This window comes from Epinephelus moara, chromosome 4, assembly GCF_006386435.1.
Source record: "Epinephelus moara isolate mb chromosome 4, YSFRI_EMoa_1.0, whole genome shotgun sequence".
Taxonomy (NCBI): Eukaryota; Metazoa; Chordata; class Actinopteri; order Perciformes; family Serranidae; genus Epinephelus; species Epinephelus moara.
The window spans coordinates 676,929-701,475 of NC_065509.1; the positions used below are offsets into that span (position 1 = coordinate 676,929).

Consider the following 24,547-nt stretch of genomic DNA (forward strand, 5'->3'; position numbering starts at 1 on the left):
AGATACTTACTTTGCTTCTTGTAGAGTATTTTCCTGCCAAAAATGTATGCTACACCCTGAGTCATGTGACGGATGAGGAAAAGTCAGGAGGCCTGCTCCGGGGGACTTGCGTCAGAGTAACAGGGGGGACAGTCAACTCAGGGACACAACACATTAAAAAAATTAAGCATTAAAAAATTTTAAATAAGAAAAGATAACATTTATTGAGGAATATTATAAATTAGGCTATACAACAACAATGAAAAATACATAATTTGTTTGATTTCTGTTGCCTGTATTTGTAATTTAAATTGAGCACACATGATTAGGGACATGGCAGTTTCACCTACTTGTGCTAAAATTAGTAATTATTTCAAATTTAATTAATTCAGCGTACATATCAGTTTGTTGGTAGTAGTGGGTTAATGATTTAAGACAAGCTTTTAGAAAGAAGCCTTAGCTCATTTTTAGACAAAATATACCATGCTATGTCATGGGGACTCAAACTGCACCGAATGCAAGAGTGACCCATATATTTGTACCTGATAGAATGATTTACTCCATATCTAACTACATTTATTCAGGTAGTTTATCTATTATTCTCAAATATCTGACCTGGGTAGCTACTACAAAAGGTTTTTGTTAGGTTAGGTCATTACAAATGAGAAGCCAAGTTCATCGGGCTTGTCTGATTGGACAGGCTACTGGTAGGCCACCCTGAGAAGGTAGTGCAAACTGTCACTACACCGGCCAAGGGTTTGCTTTACTCCACAGTGGCGGTTGAGAGAGGCCTGCATTCATTTCTACCTCTGACTGGGGGGCAGTGTTGCGCACACAAGCGATTAAACTACCCAAATAAAAGAGAAGAAGGTCTGGGGTAAGAAAACGAAAAGAAGGACAAGAGGAGAAAGTGCAACTGTACAGGTTAAATTGATTAGCATTTGGGAAAGAAGTGATAGTGGACCATGCTGAGGGCTTGTCTGAGAGGAGCTAATGCCACAGCCCGGGTAAGACTCGTGCACTCGCAGCAAACCACACCTTTATTACCGTGAGCTAACGTTACCATGCTGGCATTAGCCTGCTGTCATTCAGTGACCCACAGACTGGCCCAAGGTGCCACAGTGGGTTTTATTGTATACGAGGTTGGTTTATCAACACTTGCATAGCTAATGTTAGGTTTTAGAATGAACATGGGGCTTTATTCAAGTTGACATCAGAAAGAGCCCATTAGAACAATACGTAATGTCAATGCTAGCTGGTTAGCTTCCAGTGACATATGGCTAATGGCATATAAAGCATAAGTAAGCTAACGAGTTGAGCTAGCTAAGTTTTACTGAAGAGGCCATTGACGAACTCGCAAGAAATCGCTGCTGTGAACCTGTCACATTTCATTGTTATTTCGTGTCAGTAAAAGGAAAAACGGGTATCGTCTTTTATAACAGTTAACGTCAACAATTTTTAACATGGCTAAATCTAGGAAATTTTTTGATCATTGCAATCTTTATACAATCATTTAAAATATGTCTGGTCCATGCAGGGTAAAGATAAGGCTAAAGCCGGGAAGATGATTTGACTTCATTTCTGGCTTAACCTCATGTTATTGTAAAGCCCCTGCACAACTGTGCTTTAACATATCGGCTTCACGTTTGAAAAAGATCTAGAGTCACATTTCTTCAAAGTCACCACTGCAGTTTGCAGGAGGGACACAGTGATATCACACGGCTCCAGCACGGAGAAGTAAATACGGGCGTCTCGTTCCGCCTTGTTGCACAAAATGATCACTTAGCATCGCATAATGTCCAGTCTCTATAGTTTGATAAACATATGTAATATATAACGTTATATAATATACTTGTATGTAAAGAGTGACAATACTTGTAATGGCCTGCCTATGAGGGGTGGGGGAAAATCGATACAGTATAGTATCAGGATATTTTGTGTGGCCATACAGGAATGCCAAATATCAGCATTTTACTATATAAATGATTAATGTTGAAAATACAAATTAAACCTTTGGTAGCCCACTAGAATAATAAGGTCAATTGCTTTTTCAGTCCACTAGATACATGTTGTTGCAATACAAATGACTGAAGTGAGATGAACAGACTAAAGGTTTGAAGTTGACAAATTTTTTCCATAATTTGCAGTAGCAAAAAGTAACATATTGCAATATATGTTATAGCAATACTCTGCATTGCAAAACAATTAAAATCACAATAATATTTTGGGATGCACAATAATATAGGGACATCATTGCTGTCCGCCGGTATTGGCCTTTAATGAAATATTGGAATTGGCCAACATGCTAATAATATTGGTACATCATTGATATCGGCCAATATCAGCTTAAAATGAACTATCAGAAATTACCAACATGCTTTTTCTTTTTTTGCACATTGAACAAATATTACATACATTGAAAGGTATTGTATTTCATGTCTCCATCTGCTGGTGGGCCATCACGATAAGAGTATGCATGCATATTATGATGATGTTGATTCCACTACACTGGAAAAAAGTGGATATATTGTTAGTGGTATCGATCAGTCAAATGAGTTTTTGCATATCGAATATCAGCAAAAAAATCTTTCCTACCTCTACTGTCTGTAGTATGGTGTTAAATGTTAAATTAAATGTTAAGCTCACAGCACAGTACATTATTACATTGTGTTTTTTGTTTTCAGTCAAACTTGTGGTTACTTGACATATATCTTTAACGACAAAGAATTATGAAATTAATAAACAGTCATTATTTGAAGGATTTGATTGATGCATTTGTGAGAGTGTGGTTTGTACACCATTCACTTCATCTTTGCCAAAACTTGGGCCACGTCCAATAGAACAGAATAAAATGGGACGTTTTTGTCAGACAAAGTAAAATGGTCTTAAGTCCACCAAAACAAAAAAACACAAACAGCACATGATTGTGTCACATGTGGGATTGCTTTAGTATGAGATTTTAACTATAAAAAAAAAAGACCAGAAGATGTCACAGTATACAGAATTACACGGTTGTTATTATTTCGTCCTTTATTCTTTTGATTGATTGATTGATTGATTGATTCATTCATTCATTCATTCTTCTTCTTCTTCTTCTTCTTGTTATTGTTATTATTATTATTATTATTATTATTATTATTATTATCAGTTGCACCCTTAAATGAAGGCACTGTTTTTTTTTGGTTGAACAAATGCTTTGATATAGTTTAAATAAAGCTTTCAGATGATTGCATCTGATTGATTGAGGTTACTTTTTTTTTCTTCAAATACCATGAACAAGCAAATGTATATGGTATGATAACCATGTAGATAATTCTATTGATATATTTTCTTTTCAGGTGTAAAATCATAGTCAGTTAATCATAGTTCAGTTTTTACGTGAATCTTTTAAGAAAAGCAGAAATAATTTGTAGCCCATTAGCCCCAAAAATTATAGTTAAAAATAAGTCAAGCTACACTACTCCATGAACTGTTTGTCTAATTTTAATTTTTGTCTCTCCTTCTTTCTCTCTGTTCACCTCTCTCGTCCTCTCTCTAGAAGAACTGTGGGAGAACCCCTCTAACCAATTTGCAACACTGCCGGCACTACACGTCAGGAGAGCCCAGGTAATACACTAACGCACACACACTGTACAGAGGTTTATTGTGCCAAATTTCAGGTGAAACAAATGGAGAGCTTGCATATGACATCATGACACCACATATTGACATCAGACTCATGTCCATCCTTTGCTGTCCTCTTCCACCACAGTGGTGCCGTTAAAGTGGTTGCTACTGGCTTGTTGACGGTAGGCGGTGGCATTGGAGGTACAATACTCTACGCTAAATGGGACCACAAGTTCAGAGCTACCGTGGAGAGCAATGTTCCATACTCAGACTGGCTGCTGGGTCTGGCTTTGGGACCTGCTCCTCAAGATGGCGGCCTCAAGAAACAGGTCAGGATGGATTAACAGCATGTTTGGGCAGTGTGCTATGGCTCGGTGGAGTTTTGTTTTCATTACATGAAACTGCTTTGAAAATACAACAGAGTTTGAAAGACAATTAAATCCACTCCTGAAGAGAGCTGGGAGATGAAATTACTTTAAATTACAGATGTCCTGAGCATTTCCAAAGTACCAGTATCAGGGTCAGTCCAAGCACATTTTAATGATCATTATCGGCTGAAATGAAGCCAGTCAAATTCCATTCATTCTCTCTGCCAAAGATTATTAGAAAAATCACTTTGTAATAAGACTGGACTGTAGATGGACCTCTCCTTTCTAACTGACAGCCTCACTGATTTCAGAAGTTGCATTCTTTCAGTTAAACTTTCCTACGTCATCTATTGCACGTCTGTCCGTCCTGGAAGAGGGATCCCTCCTCAGTTGCTCTTCCTGAGGTTTCTACCGTTTACCGCACTTGAAAAATAAGATTTCAGCTGTTATTTCAGTATGTCAGATACATATTCAATCAGCATCCATTGTTGATGGATATGACTTTGTACAGAACTGACTGATATGTGGATTCATTCAAAAACATTGTGAGACTCTCAGACCTCACTTTAAACAGCTACTGTTTCTGGTGTTTAGGTGGACAGAGCCCAGCCTCCCTCTATGATGGAGAAACCACTGAAGGCGTCCAAAGCTAAGTCAGAGAAAATGGTGAAAGAGGCAGCAGAGAGTCCAGCCAAAGAGACAAGTCCTGTCCCAACACAGCCTGCACAGACCATAGAGGGTAAGTCTCTGACTTGGTACGGACTCGTACATTATGTACCTGCAGTTTTTTGAGTTATTGGCAACTGCTGTTATAGTAGTTACAAGTAAGTGTGGGAAAGGGGAGCTCTGGACGGAAGTATTGTGTCAGCATAGTACCACCAGCCTGATTTCCAGTATGGTGATATTGCCTCAGATATCACCATACATAGCATTTACTAGGGATGGGTACTGCACCCTGGTATTAAACGGGCCAAGGGGCCGATTAATTAAAGACCATAGTATTGATAAGCTCTGATGTTAACAGTTGTGCCATCTGTATTGGAGAAATTCAGAAGATATATTTCTTGTTTATTTAGGTTACTTAAAGTTATCTTGTACGGTTTTTATCTCACCAACTCTATTTCTAATTTGCAATAAGATTAAGACATTCGTCACTGATGCATTTTTGCTATTCAATCCAGAGGAGAGCTCTCTGTGTCGGAGCCTCACAGTCTGCTACATGTGTGAGGGGCAGGGCCAGTTTTGTGTCACAGACACGCACAGAGGCCCTGCTCTTAGTGACAATGGCGGAGAGAGCAAAATGCTCCCAAGTATAGTCATACTTGACAAGAGTTGATGCGGACACTGCTTATTGCCACAACAAAAGTGCATCACATACAGGCGGAGAAATGCACCGTTTTTAACCACACTTAGTTCATAGTTGATCTCCTGTTACTCCATCCACCTCAGGTATGTAATGGTCTATTATAGTAATTCATTCAGGTTTCTGAGGTTTCTACCATTGTTTCCCTGTTAAAGGGTTTTTTCCTTATCTGCTGTGAGGGTCCAAGGACAGAGTGATGTCATATGCTTTAAGGCCCTTTGAGGCAAATTGTGTTTTGTGATATTGGGCTTAGGAAATAAAATTGAAATGAAATTAGATTCAAAATGATGCTGTAGCAGAATGTTAATTTACATAAAAATAAAGAAAATAAAGCAATGTTAATTCTGTTCTTATTTTGTTTTGGGGTTTTTTCTCTTAAAAATCCCAATAGAACCAATAAGAGCACTGTTAAAGTACCAGATCTAAAAGCAGTATCAGTAAGAGTAGTAGTATTGTTAAAATCTTAATAATGCCCATAGCTAGCGTTAACAGTATATTTACTACTTTAACTATTTATAATAATTATAAAACGTGTGAATCTTTTTGATGAGAGAGAACAAAGGTTTAACAGGTAAAATAATCATTGAAGTTCCTGTCTCTGGTACAACCAGAGCCAATGCAGGGCTGTTGCTGATACTGGGGAAGAGTGTCAGAATAAAATGTTGGACTACTGTACCATTTGCTTTGAGGATTAAGTGCAGTAATTTATTTAGGCCCTTCTTCTAGACTGTCATAGCAACAATCTTAAAGTGTGTAATGCAGACATTTCCAGAAGAAGTCATTATTTTTACAAAGATACAGAATAATAACTAGGTGTACTTTCCAGTATCAGGATCAAACTGAGTTCTTGTCAGGGCTGAAAAGGCTCTAAAACATCACCAGAGGTTCCAAAATGGTCTTATGTCAAGGTGTCCAATTTTGTCTGAAGTTGCGTTCAGACCGACAGTTGGAGCGTGTAGAAATTGCTGGCTCCATTTTAAAGAGACCACACCACGTCAGTGCAGATGGCTCCAAGCAGTCGTCCAGAAGAAAAGTCCCACCTGACTCTACTTCTGCAGAAATCAGTGGTGTGTGTCTGCATACCAGCTTGTCCTACAGTATATCTATAAATACAAAATCCACAATCCCGTATGAAAACAATGCTAATATAGCTGCGAGTGGTGTCATTATGTTTATGGACGATATCAGAGAAATACCAGCAATGATTGGAAATGTAGTCCACTATTTTTATGGAGGTTGATCACACCAAGTTACAACATATGTCCTTATACAAATACATATTTAACATTTACACAATTTTACCAAGTGTTTCATGTGCCCTCTGTAATTTTTCTGCATCCACAGAGATCTCTGAGGGTAAGCTGTAGCTGTATACTTTAGCTTTCCTGTAGAACACTGTGCTCCTCTGCTTTTCCCTACACTTAAGAGCTGAAACAGTTAAGGGCAACACACACAGGCGGCGGCGTGGAACAACATGGCAGCAACTGAAATTCCATTTTTTACTTAGGTATCCATCAACCTGTATTTAAACAATGTGTTTATTGATTGTTTTATGTTGTTTTTATGAATCCATTATTATTATTATTATTATTATTATTATTATTGTTGTGACAAACACTTTCCTAATCTTTATTAATGTTTAAAAAATCTATGACTATTAAAAACTTTGGCCTAAAGTATTTAACTATACAAATTTAATTAAAACATTGCAGGCTTTTAGTCTTTCAACTCCAAACACTCATCAGCATTAAAGGTCCAGTGTGTAGGATTTAGGGGGATACAGTGGCGGAAATGGAATATAATACTCATAAGTATATAGGGTGCCTTCACACCTGTAGTTGGGTTCATTTGGTCTGCACCAGAGGGAGAAAAAAAAACATTTTTGCATTTTAGTTTTGGTTCAGTTCTTGTTCACACTGAACCAAGAGGAGTAAACATGAAGTCTTAATGACTGACAGGTTTTCATCCTGCATCATCAGGACCCACATGGGGAAATCAAACACTGGTGACTCACAGACGTTTCTGCAGCAGCACTTTAATGCTTCTAAAGTGTTGATATTTCTGTTCTTTGGTTTCACAAAGAGCTCATGTAGAAATAACTGATTGTAAGCATTATTAGGAGGCTATTATTAGACTGCAAATCAATGGCATGTTATGAATAATGACTAACTTAGAGACAGGATGAAAAGAAGGCGTCTTGTATAGTAATGATTCAGGGCTTAATAATGTGGGATCACTGTCACATACTTTTTAATAGACTAAGTGAAAAGACACAGTAAACAGAGTCCGATAAAATTACAACAGTTTTAACAGCATTTTAATCAGGAAAAATACCCTCCCCACATTAGCATAAATAGGTTATGGGATATACATGGCCTTTATCAGGATCAGTTATGAGAACACAGACAGATTTCAGGATCAGCAGGAGGATTTGTCAGTGGTCTAGCTGTTGAAATCATGCTAAAATCACATATCTGCTACCATAAAGTCCTGTGGTTGGTTTGTTTTCTTTCACACCACAAACAAACCACACCAGAGTCTGTTTAGAATCAGACTGAAGTCCACCTTTTCTATCAGCCTCAGTTTGGTTGTTTGGTCCGCACCAGGGTTAGACTGACAGCTTTCAGACCAGTACAAACGAACCATATTCACTGCGCAAACAGACCTGAGTTCATTTTAACCAAACCAAACAGGTTAGGTGTGAAAGCACCCTAAGAATCGTTGTGTTTTCGTGACCTTAGAATGAGCTGTTTGTATGTACATACGGAGCAAGTCCTGTTCCATGGAGTCTGCCATGTTGTATCTATAGTAGCCCAGAATTAACAAACCAAACACTGGCTCTAGACAGAAGCATTTGCGCATTCATGTCAGTCACTGTAGTTCTCCTACATACTCATCACATGGGAAAAGTTTCAGTTGGTTCAGTTTGCAACCTGACAGATGGATGCCACTAAATCCTAAAAATACACAAAACCTCCAAAACTTGTTAAAGAACAGGATCTTAAAAATTTCACCAAATGGTTGACAAATCAGGGATCACTTAAACATTTTACAGTAGAATAACCAGCCAACTAGGGCTGCAGTGATATACCAGTTTCCAGGTATACTGTGATATAAAAGTTGAGGGTTATTATGCTGTGTTCATTTGCTTATCTACAATATTGAAAAAAAAATGTAACTGGACACTGAATCTCCCCCTTCTTGAATTATTTTTAAAGGGGAGACTTTTTACACTTACTTTCGTTTAAAAAAAAAAAATGGTTTCAGGTTTCAATTATAGAAATAAAAATCTGTTCAACCAGCAATACCCCTTTCTTTACAGTCCTTAAAGACTGATAATAATATGAATTCTGTAAGTGAAACTGTGATATTTTCTGAGACAGTTATCGTACCGTGAAAATCTCAAACTGTTGCATCCCCACATCCAACATACAGTATTAACAGTGGGACAGTAGCATCTGTTTTCTATGTAAGGCCATGAGAGCGGGTTGCAGTGTATCATTCGTCACCAGTATCACTGATGTGTGTTGCCCTTTAGTCCTTTAATTGATAAGTCTGTTGATTTAATAATCAATTAATTGTTTGAATCATTTTTAAAACGAAATGCCAGAACCTGCTGCCTTTAGACTTTGCTTCTCCAAATAGTCATTAGCTGCATTGCTGTTAGATTTCTGTAGTGGTAGAATGTAGTTTGGAGGTACCTAGTGGCTCACCTGGTAGAGTTGGTGCTGCATGTACTGAGGCTATGTCCTTGCCGCAGAATCTGCAGGTTCAATTCCCATGTGTGACCCTTTGCTGCATGTTAGCACCGCTTTGTTCCCCCTTTCACTATGAACTGTCCTATCAAATAAAGGCAGTATAGTTTGTGCATGCAGCATTTTGTTTCTTTAAATTTGTTCAAGGGCTCATTAAAGGTCTACACATGTGAGTGACACACAAATTGCTTGTACGTTTCTGTGTCTGTGTCCCATCCAGAGGCTTCAGCAGAGGCTACTCACATCATCTCAGCCATGAGTGAGGTGTCAACAGTCCCTGCTCCATGTGACACGGAGGTAGCAGCCGTCAAAGGTAAAGCTGTGATATCTTAAAGTAAAGGCAGAAATTCAACCTTTGGACATTGAAATCACTGCATGCATGGATAAATGTAGAATGGATTGACCCTGACTTGATGACAGTTTCTTGCGACTCAGAGCCTTTGGGCTTTCCCAATGACTTTCAAATGAGTGAATGTAATGCCACAGGAAGGTCTAAAATTCCCACATCTTTAAAAGACTAAAGCAGGTTATTTCATGCTGCACACAAACCAAACACATAGCCTTCTTTTAGTACACTGTGAAGTGAAACACTGAAGGAAGACTACCAGTTACAAAGGAAACAGTTATGTAGTATTTATCTCCTTTTAATTACTGGATTGCCGAAAGGATTTGAGTGAAATTAAGGTTACATTGTGTCCATGTGTTCATATTCTCCAGAGGAGTGCAAAGAGTGCCATCACCATGAGGATACTCCAGTGACAGCAGCTATTCACCCTGACACAGAGTCACCCGCGGCAACAGAACCACTCAAAGAGCGATCGGTAGAGGAAGTGGCAGCTAGACTGGCTCAACAAGACCAGGAGGAGCTGGACACCCTAGCATGTAGGCTGGCAACAACACACACACACACACATACACACACATACACACACTGAACAAAAAACCCACTAACACCCACTACCATCTGGCTTTTGTATTAATAGGAAAGGTTACAATCAACATTTACTCCTGGGTTAAATGGCTCTTCAGTAATCAAAGGTATTTATCAGCTCTGTCTGTACGACGGAAGGTGGAAGCACTATTTATTTTTTATTTTTTTAATTGATCGTGAGATACAATGACGCGCAACCACAAAATACCGTCCATCTCCGTCCAAGCAGTGCTCAAACATCACTCCACCGAGTTTGAGAGAGAGACTGAATAAGATGTATTAAAAAAGAAGTAACTACTGTAACATTTTCACTGGCTCACATGCTACTTTCTGCCGTTTCCTAACTTATTTTCAGGCGTGTGTGAGATGGAACAAGATGTACCAGAAGGGAAAAAAAGAAATGCACAATCTTTTATAGAGGGTTGTGTCTGCAGGCAATGGGAAAGCAGTCTATCACCTATTTTTTATGGGGTTTTCCCCACAATTCTTGGTGGAAAAAGGTTATAAATTGGCATATGTGAAATACTGTTTTCTCTTTCAGTATTGTACAGTTTATGCCATCATACAGTAAACTGGACACACTTTTAAATGAAATGGTGGTGCTTGTATCTTGTTACACCCTAGTGTAGGGGTTTTAGAACGTAACGCAAGTACTACAATTCTTTTATTGGCAAATCATTGAAAACAAACACCTTGTGATTCAGGAAAAAAACAGAAAATGGTATTTTTAAGCTGATTGTAGAACTTTAAGCAATGTTTAGCTAGCTCTGTTAGCTTCCAGAAGAAGGAGGCATGCACATTCACTGTATCAACTGTGAATTGTCTTTCAGCTGCTCTACTCTCCATCCTGCTCAACATTCTCTGTCAGCCTCTGATGTTTTTGTGTGACTGTTTTGCAGCTGTATCAGCCAGTCTTGAAGACTCACTGGCCAGCTCGGCTAAAGCGACTCTACAGGCCATTGGAGCTCAGGAGGCAGCCCTGCAGGCTATCACACGACACACGCTCAAACTGAAGGAGGCTATGGAAGCAGAGGTACAGAACACAGCAACACTGACCACAAGGAAGTGGTGTGTTTACATTAAGTCTGGTACAGGTGTGAAAATGGGATTAGATGCATATCTGTTGAGGTGTTTTAGTGTTGTAGGCAGTGGCTGGGCATTGTACTGAGCTGGGTACAATTATTCTGATTACATATTAAAAAGATGGTTCTGTTACATCGTTATCACAATTGACTGTCTACCATGATGGCAGAGATGAGGATTAAACAGCTCATCATTACATTACGGTTTCAGTGTGAATTTGTTGGAACCGTTTAATGGCTGGGTGTTGCATGTTAGCTGCTGCTACGTTAGCTCGTGCCAGAGATGGGACCAAGTCATACATGTGCAAGTCTCAAGTCTTAACCTTCAAGTCTCAAGTAAGTCCCAAGTCAGTTTTTCTTGGTCAAGTCAAGTCAAGTCAAGTCCTGTAACAGGTCAAGTCAAGTCCAAGTCAAGTCACCTTATTATTGTAATTTTACCTGCAGAATCTGATCTTAATAAATAGGGATGCACCGAATATTCGGTAACCGAATATATTCGGCCGAATATTGCAAAAAAACACACATTCGGTATTCGGTGGAATAAGTTAAAAGCAAGGCCGAATAATAGCGGCGTGTTTTGATAACAATCAAACAGCGTGCAGTGACAGGCGGAGTGAAATGTCGGCACTGTGGCGATCCGTCCGTCACGGCACTTGCATTTGCGACTAAAAATAGTTTTGAGCGAGCAAAATAGGCTTAAATCATTCAGCACGCTGTGTTAGCAGCCTACAGATTTCAACCAGCAGCAGAAACGAAAGGCGAATCCCACCGATTGTGGGTTGAACGGGGGTCACAGACACAGACAGTAATGTATTCCTGTCAGATGCGGCGGCCATCGGCTTACCGGCGTCGGAGAAGTCAGCTCCAATAATATCCTCTTCTTGGTGTCATGACTGCCCAAAAGTACCTGAACAGCTGAGCCAGCCGAACACAGGTGTGTGACGTGTCGGAGGAGAAATAAGCCATTCATTGCCGACAAACCTCACCGCACTTTAGGGACTGTTCTTTACTTAGGAAGGGGAGGAGGGTGGCTGGTTGATTCTTATTTTAATTTCTTATTTTATTTCAATCCCCCCTATGTTAATCACTTATTGATGCTGTTTTTGAAGTATGAATAAGTCAATAAGTAATTTGTTCCATTGAAATATCATTGATGTATTATAGAAGTGATTTATCTTTTTATAAATGACAAAAGGCACATCTGCCTCATTTTTGCTGTGGCATCGTGATACTACTCAGAACCATGATATTTTCATTGGTATCGTACAGTGGGTCCCAATTTTGGTACCGTGACAACACTAATCTGGAGGGGGTTCATCTGCAAAACCTAATGAAAAACTAAACAATGATATTCGGTATTCGGCCAAGCGTTTAATATTATTTGGCTTCGGCCACAAATTTTCATTTCGGTGCATCCCTATTAATAAAGTGAAAAGACAAGATATAAGTAACTGTCAGTAAACATTGACTTCATCGCTGCAATGTTTACTTTGCAGGGATGACCCCCATTTGCAGGGATGACCCACACACACACACACACACACACACACACACACTAACCAAGGCAGCGGCCAAACTCACCCATTTAGCTCATTTAACCCTGTGTTGCTCGTTCATAAAACGTACAGCCAGTCTTGTGATGAACCAGTCGGAATGTTCGCTCACGTTTTCTGGGGTTAATGTTAGCAAATAAATTAAAAAACAAGTTCCACCAAACCTACCCCCCACCCCACCCCCGTATCGTATCAAGCTAACGTTAGCTAACTACCGACTAACCAGATAATATTAGCTAATTGACAAGCACTTACTGGGCAGAATGGCTCTTCAAATGACGAACAAAGTTTGAAGTTGTCGTCTGGCTGTTTATGCCGCATGTCTTGCACTGTGCTGTTTGTCTTTTGCCGTAATAATGGTAATTCCGGAAGCCGAAGACGATGACTCTCGGTACCCCTCCCACTGACATGTTGATGCCTATCTGATATAAGAGGGCCTGTTTCTCCAATAAACACGTAAGGTACGTAGAGAGGGCATGACTGATTGACAGGGTAGTGATCCAATCATGACAACGCCATTCTCAGCCTGCGCTCCTACCGGGTATATTCTAACCGAAAACATGATGTGAATAACACTCAAGTCATTCAAGTCATCGTGTCTCAAGTCAAGTCAAGTCGAGTCTTTACCTTCCAAGTCCGAGTTAAGTCGCAAGTCTTTTATTTTTTGTGAAGTCAAGTCACAAGTCATCAAAACAGCGACTCGAGTCGACTCGAGTCCAAGTCACAATGACTCGAGTCCCCATCTCTGGCTCATGCTAACCAGACCTCCTTCACAGAGGATGCGTTGGTCAAGTTCAGGAGTCTGTTTCCACCACTTGACAATATTCCTGGTCCAAGTTCCACAGCCTCAGGCCTCAGCCAGGCGCTTCCAGTTCACCCTCACTACATATTTGGGATATTTGGTTACCAGTTCTGTCTGTCATCCTTCCTCACTATCTGATTTACCTCACCAGCAGGTGGTGATCAGTTGAGAGCACGACCACAAAGTCGATTCGTTACTCAAAGAGGCCAAAAAGGTCAAAGACAGTCTCGCATTACAGCAATGATTTATTACATGTCATATATTAAACAAGTCTTGTTGAATATGTGACATCACCAAAGCAGTCCTAATATAATGAACAGTTTCCGTATAAGGTTTACTGAGAAGGGAAATGGACTTCTGCTCAAAATGTTCCTATGACCATGAACAGTTTCACACACATTGCTGTACAGGGAAGTTCAGCTGAAAATATTGTAACACATCGAAAATATCTTCATTTTTAAAATCTCAAAAATTAAATTAATTATTTTTTTCCTTCAATGTAATGTTTTTCAGGATGACTCTGACTGTGACTTTGGAAAATTTAAGTTATTTTACTGTACAGCTTTTGAGAAAATTAGAAGGAATGCCAACTCAAATTACATTACAACACTGACAATGTCATAGTTGAACTGTCATAAAGAAAAGGTCACAGTGGTCAGTGTGGAATTTCTTTAGGTTGGATCTTTCAGTCTGTTGTACAAAAAATATTTAACCAGTGATGTGAGACGGTAGATTATATTTGGTAAATGGACCTGCACTTGTATAGCACCTTTCTAAATTTTTGACCACTCAAAGCACTTTTACACTACGAGTCACAATCACCCATTCACACACTGGTGGCCGAGGCTAACATACAAGGTGCAACCTGCTACTCAGGTTTTAGGCACACACACCGATGAAACGACCATCAAGAACAATTTTGGGTTTATCATCTTGCCTAAGGGTACTTCAGAATGCAGACTGGAAGAGCCAGGGATCAAACCGCTGAATTTCCGATTAGTAGATGACCCATTCTACCTCCGGCGCCACAGCTGCCCATTTATTTCATTATTCACATACCAGTAGAAGTCATATGCCTCTGAATAAATACAGTTTACTTTTATTTGTGTGAGTCAGATAGTAATCCAGACCACATAAATTCCTGTTATGTTTCATATTCTAATTCAGTGAACTGAGGACAGGCGTAAACAGTTGACATACAGTGAACTGGATTAAAACAGTCCCTCCATTTTTGTGGCAAATGACAAAAATTGTGGCTAATGACAGAAGGAGAAAAAATTTTTTTTTTTTATTATTATTTTTTTTCTAAAGGCGCTGTATGTAAGAATGTGGCCAAAACGGTTACTGCACTCAAATTCAAAATACTGCCGCGAGTCGTGTCCGCCCCCTCTCCCCTACAGATTCGAGGTTGCTGGACAGCGGCATGCTGGAGACTGATTTGTTTGCCCACGGGCGGCTGCCATGGCAGGGCTGCGTCGCCGCGTCCTTGATCCGGTTTTCCAGCGGACCGTTCGAGCAAGTCCGGCTTCTCTGCTGCTAACGCTGCTGCCGGGATACAGCTGAGGAGACTGCTAATGCTATGTACTGGGACACTGCTAATGCTGCTTGCCGTGCTGCAGTAGCTCAGTCGTAACTGTAACTGACGCTGAGACTCTACTGACTGCATGACTGGTAGATGGCGGTGGGTGGCGCAACAGGCCAAAACACAAATTTAAAACATAAACATGATTTGCAGACTGCAAAAAATTTTTTAGATGCAAATATTCTGGCTGTACTATTGTTGTCGGTGAGATCAGTATGTTATATGAACATTACTCCTTAGTCTCTGTGACATATTAGGAGGATTTTACGACTATTTGCTTTAGATTTCTTACATATAGCTCCTTTAATTACTACCTCCAAAACAAAAAAGTCATGGAATTACTTGCTATAATAATCATACTGAATATTACAAAAATAGCTGCAAATGTTTTTTATAGTTCTCTTCTTTAGTTTTATTTAATCATCATCAAACATCGACTCCAATAATGTTGTAAAAAATCCTGAGTGAATATTGTAGCTCTCAAACCAGACAATGTGACTGTAAAACAACATGTAAGGTACATCTTCTGTAAACATAACATTTTAATACATTCAACTCATATTGTATGCATTTAAACAGTGCAAATTCTTATGTCAATACAGGGTGTTTCTCCATACTGCAATACCATTAGCGCATTTGATGACACGTCTGATGACGTTTCAAATGACGTTGCATGTGTGACGATTTCCGGTCAGCCGGAAAATGCTAGAAAATGCGGAAAAACGCTGAAAAATTGCAAGCCCCCGCAAATATTGCGGACTTTATTGAATTTGCGTTAATTATTGTAATCGCAAGAGCGCGATTTTCTGGAGGGACTGTTAAAAGCATAAAGCTAGTGCCCCCTTTTGCCTTATTGAATCAAGGATTGATATTGAATGGAGTCATGACACCAAGAATCAGAACCAAATCTAATTTTGAGATTCCCAAAAAAATTCATGCTTAGGTATAACCTTAGAGGTTACAGGTAAGTAAGTCTCCTAGACATAACAACAAAACATTTTAGCTGTGCTTCCTGTGCTGTGACACTTTATTTGTTTTGCAGTAGAGTGATTATAGTTCTTATTAATCCAGGTCCCACCTGAGGAGAAGTCAGCCCAGTGGAAGGAACTAGAAGCTGCTCTAGCTGATAGAACCAGCGCTGTGAATGATGCTGGAACTGCTCTGTCCAATGCCAAGTGAGACATATTTAAAACACACACACACACGCCACGCACATGCATGATGTAAAAAGGGTTTCTTTTTGTTGTCGTTCACCTTCTGAGCTGAATCAGACATAGCCTCACACATCTTGTTATCAGTGTAGTTGGTAGATTTAAACAGGCGTCTTCCTCTTTAGATATGTGGTCTTGGCTCTGATATAGCATGGCTGCTCATTTTGGCCAAAGCTCGATAAGACCACTGTTATATGTCATAAAAGTAACGGTGATATGTTCTTCTGCTGATAGTGGAGGTAGGGCTGCACAATTAGTCAAATATTAATCATGATCACGATTTTGGCTTCCCACAATTCAATGGCTGTGATCGTCTGTGATACTGACGTTTAAAATGTGTGCTCTGCTCATGGACTCCACTTCATATCAGATCAAGTGCCTCCTAAACTAACAATCAGCCTCGTTTTTAAAGAGCTGTCATGGTGCTCTGTGCACCCCCTGCAGCAGCACTCTGGAAGAAACTGTCCTGAATGTTGCGACTGCAGATGAGCTCAATGAAAATCATCAGTCATCGTCCGTTGTTTGGACACAGGACAGCAAATCATGTGCAAAGAGCGCATGAGATGTGTCTGTGCAATGTAACCTGCTAAACCACCTGAAAAAACACCACAATCTGCAACATGAAGAATGCACGAAGGCCGAGAAGAGTAACATTTTTAACGTTACCATACCGTTACCGTTAATCCTCGTCTTTGTCAATTTTTATTTATAAATCCAGTGTCAACTCAGATATTCACTAATTGTGCAGCCATAAGTGGAGGTGCTCTTTATTTCAGACGAGGCACAACGCTTTGCTGTAAAATCCTTGTGAGACCCTGAACTTTACGCCTTGACATTCAGTTGCATGCAGCATCAACTGTCCATTCCAGTATGTTATTTCCACGGCCTGGGAAAGTCCAGTCAATTGGTGAACATGAGCTACTCTCTCTCAAAGCCAAAAACCAGAAAAGGAACTCTCAAACTTGTGATGTCACAGAGTGTCAAGTCTGGAGCTGCTCTATAGACAGTGAATGGGTCATAAGGACAGAGGGATGTCGTATGCTGTAAAGCCCTGTGAGGCAAATTGTGATTTGTGATATTGGGCTTTATAAATAAAATTGAATTGAATTGAATGGGAGACTGATTTTGTGGACCCATAGAATGTTTGTTTTTATACTCAAGTGAGTTTAATTCAATTGTAGTGTTCTCCGTTCTGAAACAGGAAATGTCCAGATATACTCTCAGTGTCATCTACATCTTTCACCATTTACTAGGTGTGTTTCCATCAGCCTCTTTTTATGTGCATCTGCAATTTGCACATAAAGAATCTGAGTGGATTTTTATTCTTTGGGGAGCTGGAAAAGTTGGTGTATCCATGAAAGGCAAATGTGATTAAGTGCAGTGGAAGCAGATGCAGAAAAATAAATGTTGATGTCATAACGTACCGTCATTGCTTAGGCAACTGCAAGGTTCATCTTCATCTTCATCTTCTTCCGATGGCTTTTAACACACTTACACACACAGGGCTGTTGCCAGAACTCTCCCAAGAACACACAGCTATAATATTACTTGTTGTTGTTGTTGTTGTTGTTGTTAACAGCAGTGGATGGGAAAATGTGTAAATTTGCATTTTCTGTTAACAATTTTGTGGAAATTCTGTTAAACACATTTGGTCATTTCAACAGAAACCCAACTGTTATCTATGGAGCAGCTTCAGACTTAATACATAATGACATCAATTTGAGTTTTAGCACTTTGGACTGTCTTAAACCACAGGAACAACATGTATGATTTTTTTAAACAGCATAGTTCTCATTTAAGTCTTATAATTTCACCATGTATGAAACTCTTCCTCTGCGACCAGAGTGAAATATGTTGTTAGAGTATACTGTAAACTAAGCCTGTGTTCCTATCACCAACATTACCCTAATTCACTTTCAGATCTTGCCCCAGTTTTCTACCCAAACTGTCACCTTCCTCACCCACTCTCCCTCCTCTCCCTTCCTGTAGTGAAGCCTTGGACAGTCTCAAGGCAAAGATTGACAAGTCTAAAGGTCTGAAGGTCGTTGCTGTTCGCCCACTGGTTTTAGCAGCAGAGGAGAATCTCCATAACATGGTGGTGGACTTGGACAAAGTGGTCACTAAGGTAAGGACATTATTTTGTACATTATGTACAACCAAATAAAAAAGCCTTTTAAAGGATATTCTTAGTTTTGGGAAATATGCTTATTCACTTTATGGCAAAGAAAAAGATGTTCAGACTTACACCAGCTTTATGTCTGTACGGCCAACATGATTAGGATTCATCCTGAAGGGGAAAATAAATGTGTGAACCAAATTTCATTTCAGACATGTCACTAAAAACAATAAATGTCAATCTGACATCATTAGAGGAAAAGTCAGGGGGAAAGTCATTGATTCATCTTAATGGGAGCATAAAGGTTTGCACAAAATTTCGTGGCAACTCATCCAGGAGCCTCAACCAAGGTGGTAAACCGACCTATTCCTCAAGCCACGCTGCTCGCAAGGCTAAAAATAAATGATAACACAAACAGATTAGAAAGATGGTTCTTTTATCTGAGTTTGATTTGGCAAACACAGTAAAAATTTTAATGTAACAGACATGCCTTTTTTCTGTCGGCATGTGGTGAGAATGATGTGACCCCCGGCTGCATGGTGGCTTAAAGTAGTGGATTAAATTCTTTTTTGGGGGGTGGAAAAACAGAAATTCCTGTTCTGTTTGCTGTCCACTTGCTGATGTACCATGTTGATACTATGTTTTCAATTTGTGTGAGCATAAGCTGGGTTAATATTTGCTGGTAGATTTCAGCTGGAGCCTTTCTTTGCTCTAATCATGCAGTAATTATAAAATCCTGCTCCTTCAGGCTATTATAGAGATAAGTAACTAAAACATCCTGAACTCGGTTTGAGCATGCATGAAGTGACGTCATTCGAATAACCCCCTCACCAACTGCAACTCCCTCTGAATAGGAAGTACTTCTGAAAATGACCAAAAAAAAGTCTTTAAGATAAAAAATTTTAATGTTCATAGTCAACTCATTTCAGACGCTTGTATGCTTGATGCTTGTGGCCATAGGTGAGGGTTAGAATGTAGATCTATTGGTCAATCAAAATCTTCAATGTGTGTGTCTGTCTGTGTCTGTGTGTAGGTGCAGTCTGCAGAGTCAGAGGCTAAGATTGTCTCCCAGTACAGTGAACTGGTTAATGAAGCCAAACAACAGTTCCAGAGGGAAGTTAGCAGCCTAACTCCAGAGATCCAGGCCAACTGGAAGGGGCTCAGTAAGAACACACACAGCACCAGTTCGCACCCAGCTGGGGTTATGTGTCATCAGTCTCCACCTCTTGTTGCCCTCATCCCCCTTCACATTTTTAAAATATTAACATATAATTTCAAAGTCCCTTCATCCCACCCACTCCACCCCTGGCGGGCCATTAATGTCTCACTGTTGAAATGATGCATTCTCAGCATTAGTACAGAGTGTATCCTGATGGGATTGGGACACACTTGTTCTGCCACTGATCAAGATAAACACCTGAAATAGAGTTATGTAGATAAAAGAAATACATTTGAAAAATAACTTTGTCTTTGCATGTCAGCTGGTAAACTGTCAGCAGATGACCTTAACGCCCTGATCGCCCACGCCCACCGTCGCATTGACCAGCTGAACCGAGAGCTGGCTGAGCAGAGAGTCAGAGAGCAAATTCACATTGATGCGTCGCTGGAGCAGCAGAAACTGGAGGATCAGAAAGCCCTGGAGAAAGCTGTCAGCACGGCTGTGCAGCATATCAAGGAGGAGGCCCGGCTGGAGAAGGAGAAGAAGGTACATTCAGGGTTTACTGAGCTTGATCTCCCTGAATCATCAGTGCTATGCCACATCAGACAGCCATTCATTGGCTACTGAGGCTAGGAGATTACTGGGCTGGAACCAATCACCCATTTATCCGTTGTTCTAAGTAATGTAACTAGACAGTAACTGTGTGTGTGTGTGTGTGTGTGTGTGTGTGTGTGTGTGTGTGTGTGTGTGTGTAGCTATCTGAATTAAGGGAAGTGATGGAGGCAGAGATGAGGACGCAGCTGAGGCGTCAGGCGGCTGCTCACACAGACCATGTCCAAGATGTCCTCAAAGTCCAGGAGCAGGAGCTGAGAGCTGATGCTGAGCAGGTCTCTGCACTGACACACATTCTCCACACTCACATTTCATTCAAATATTAGAACACACACTAGTGAATTATGTGTATGGCTGTCTATTAAATGTCTGTACTCCTCCTTAAAGCAAGAATATACTCACACACTGTAAGTGAGGATTGTGGAGGCTGCATGTGTTTAGCCAGGGTAGCCTGAGTAGACTCAGCCTGCTTGGTGCCTGTAGCATCCACTCTACTCACTCCTCATGGTTAATGTCTCTAACAGCTTGTCTGACTGCAATCTTTCCTTCACCACTCTGCTGTGGGTTGTGTTCAGGTCCTAAACAGTAAGATGCTGGAACAGGAGACCCGCTTCCGTCAGCTGAGCCAGGAACAGCTGGATAACTTCACTCTGGATATGAACAGCGCCTACGCAAGGGTGAAGGGGATGGAGGAGGCCATAGACAGTAAGATACACACTACACGACACACACTACAACCATGACATTGAAACTGTGAAAACTTCTTACATTCTAGTGCCGCCAGTCTGTCATCAGATGCCAACATGTTCTGTCCCTTAAATCTTTTAAGTAATTCGCAGATTAATTTGTAACTGGCATCATATTTTACAAACTCATCATGTTCTGTGTGTAAAATCTTAACCTGTAATCTATGAAAGAGTTCTCCATAATTCCCTCAGTAAAAACCCTTGACTCTTATATAACAATAAAATGAAAGGTTTGTAAGTGTGTGTGTTATCTGGACATACCACTTAACACACTATTCACTGGTGGAATGATCAGTTTGGATTCATTTAAATCCTGTCATGTAAACACCTTCCTGTCTTTCCAATGCAGGCCATGTGATAGCAGAGGAGGAGGCTCGTAAAGCTCACCAGCTCTGGCTCTCTGTGGAGGCCCTCAACTACACCTTCAAGACTGCTGGCGCCGATTGCCCCACCGTGCCTCTAGAGGGCGCCGCTAAGGCCGTGCGAGACAGCTGCCACGACAATGACTTTGCCTTGGCTCTGGCGTCGGCTCTTCCAGAAGAATCCCTGCAGCGTGGAGTGTACAGTGAGGCCTCTCTCCGTGCCCGCTTCAACTCAATACGATCGCTGGTTCGCAGGGTCGCCCTCATCGACGAAACTCACAACTCCTTGTACCAGTATTTCCTGTCTTACGTCCAAGCTGCACTGCTCTTTGAAAGCAAACAGGAAGCCCCACCCGCCCAGCTGGGCAGTGAGGATTTAGACCCATTCAAGCTTCTGTCATATGCTAGCTACTGCTTAGAGCATGGGGACCTGGAGTTAGCAGCTAAACTAGTGAACCAGTTAAGAGGAGAGGCCAGGAGAGTGGTGGAGGACTGGCTGACAGAAGCCCGACTCACACTTGAAACAAGGCAGGTGGTCAGTTTGCTGTCTGCTTACGCAAATGCAGTGGGGTTAGGAACCACCCAGGCTCCGTAGGATGCCACTCTTATTTAACCTGGCACCCCTTAAAGGAACAGTTCACTGAAAATCTCTCTTTGAGTATCACATGGCTCACTGTCGCTGGAGAGGTAGCTAGGTGTAGGTGGTAGATTCATCTTTCACAGCAGCTGTGGTCAGCTTAGAGTCACTCCACCAAGGGGGCAGTGTTTGATAGCCCGACCGATACTGGATTTTTGGGGTTATACCAAGAGTAAAAAAATCAAATACTGATAAATCGGCCAATATATATATATATATATATATATATATATATATATATATATATATATATATATATATATACACATATATACATATATATATATTATGTTATGCAATTTTCCTTTAATTATGGTTCACACACACGTGTGACAAAGATATGTAATGGGGTCCGCCTATTTATATACAGTTTAAGATACAGATACAGTTTAACAATAAACTTTACTGTTAATAATGACATTAGTGTGCTGAAACTGTAAACTTTTATTGGGAATTTGATCGTTAATTACCCCAAATGTCTTTTTCTGCATTATCAAACTTTTCATATCGGACAACATACAAGCTGATACTGATATATCTGTGATAGACTTTATCAGCCGACAGATGTATCAGTCGGGCTCTAGTGTTTGATACTCAGAAGAGATTTTTAGTGGCATATTCCTTTAAGTTGACTGAAGTTAATCAAGTCATTGATGTTAAGATGCAACACAAGTTTATTTGTTTTAAAGCACTAAGTCACTGTGGAGGATTATTTGTAAAATATAATTGATGCACCCTCTTAATGTAGTCTTGTCAATCCAGGTCCACAGGTTTGGTTCAGGTATTTATTTCTGGCTAACCCCCCTCCTCCTCCCCAAAGTGTTATGGAACATGAGTCCTAACACTCATTAAAGAATATGTCATGCTGCATTTTATTTTTGTCAATACTGCACATGTTCCAATAAATCATAAACAATAGTGCTGTCTGTTTGGTGTTTTATTTCCTCTCTCACAACTGTTTGGTAGAAGGTCTGAGTTTCAAGTGGAAAGTATTTATAGGTAATCTGTTTCACTTAAAGTTGTAGTTGGTATCTGATAGAAAAATAACTTATTGTCATATTTGCTGAAACTTTACTCTATCCACACAGTATAACATAAGGCAGATAATATGTGAAAAAAAATCCTCCTATTATTGCTTGTATTGGCCTTACCACACATAAAGAAAAACAACCAATCAGAGCCGAGGAGTCTCTTACGCAGCTGTCAGTCATGTCAACTGACCGCTCCTGAACTGCGGTCAAACTGTTAAAACTAGACAGCGCTAATTAAATTACTTTTACTGCCTATTTGTCACCCCAAATATTTCAGAAACATTTTTAGTGTACTGTTTAGCTGTAAAATGAGAGTTTGTGACCTGGCTGCCATGTTTAACAGTTGAGCTGAAAACAAAGCACGGCCTATGGATGTGTGTTTTCTAGGATAGCACAAGGAATCTGAAAAAAAAAAAACCCCAACAACTAACAGTTTCCTTGGGAGAGCAAAAAAATTAGCCCATCTTACTCTCTTACTCTGCCTCTGATTGGCTTACCCTGACATTTTTACCCTCACCCAAAACAACCCCACCCCTTTTGCCTAAACCTAAAGGCAACAAGTACTAACCAGTCATTGGGAGAGAAGTGCAGATCGCTCCTTAACTGTCTGAAGATTCTCAAATGTACATATGGCCCACCAGGTGGGGCAAACGTATTTCAACAGATATCTATAATTTTGACATCTTATAATTCCAAGCTAACATATCCATAATGTAATTCTCACCAGCAGAAATTATTTTTTTTTTAGGGCTTTTTTTTTTGCCTTTAATAGACAGGACAGTGAAGCGTGAAGGGGGGAGAGAGAGAGAGGGAGAGACATGCAGCAAAGGGCCACAGGCTGGACTCGAACCCGGGCCGCTGCGGCAACAGCCTTGTACATGGGGTGCCTGCTCTACCACTGAGCCACCAACGCCCCACCAGCAGAAATTCTGATAAAAATATCTATATAAAAATATCTATATATTTATTTAATATATGATGACTTTTGATAATTTATTTCTAACTAGTGGTAATGTTCTTTGTAGATATTTGTAACTTACTTACAGCTGGTTGACTTGAACCATTGACTTGTATTCATACTCAACAATAGATATCTATAATATAATTTTGATACGTTATAGTTCCAAGCCAACACATCCATAAGTAATATTTGACCAGTTGCATTTCTAATTATTGATATCTACAACTCAGTTCTCACTAGTTACAATGTTAATTACAGACATACACAAGTTAGTTCTTAAAAGTGAAAATGTTAATTGTTGATATAAACAATTACATTCTTCCAAGTGGATATGTTCATTGTAGATATCCACAATTGTTCTTTACATTATAGATATTATAAACGAAATTCTAGATATCTAAAATTTCATTCTGGCTTGACAAAATGACATCAAGATGTTGGTTTGGAATTCTAACACATCAAAATTAAATTATCTGTAGTTAACTGTGAATAGAAATCAATGGTAAAAATCAACTAGTTGTACACTGAACAAAAATATAAACGCAACACTTTTGTTTTTGCTCCCATTTTTCATGAGCTGAACTCAAAGATCTGAAACATCTTCTATACACACAAAAGACCATTTCCCTCAAATATTGTTCACAAATCTGTCTAAATCTGTGTTAGTGAGCATTTCTCCTTTGCCGAGATA

General features: G+C 39.9%; 1 protein-coding gene across 1 annotated transcript; it reads left to right on the top strand.

Annotated features, from left to right (window-relative positions):
• Positions 1 to 791: 791 nt before the first annotated feature.
• Positions 792 to 22,782, top strand: immt (inner membrane protein, mitochondrial (mitofilin)). The gene is made up of 14 exons (XM_050042109.1): positions 792 to 986; positions 3,518 to 3,585; positions 3,731 to 3,914; positions 4,548 to 4,692; positions 9,292 to 9,384; positions 9,789 to 9,953; positions 10,902 to 11,035; positions 16,093 to 16,196; positions 18,222 to 18,357; positions 19,382 to 19,511; positions 19,830 to 20,053; positions 20,263 to 20,394; positions 20,695 to 20,824; positions 21,215 to 22,782. Exons 1-14 carry the CDS (start codon positions 945 to 947, stop codon positions 21,820 to 21,822), a joined length of 2,295 nt encoding a protein of 764 aa, XP_049898066.1. The 5' UTR covers positions 792 to 944; the 3' UTR covers positions 21,823 to 22,782.
• Positions 22,783 to 24,547: the final 1,765 nt, after the last annotated feature.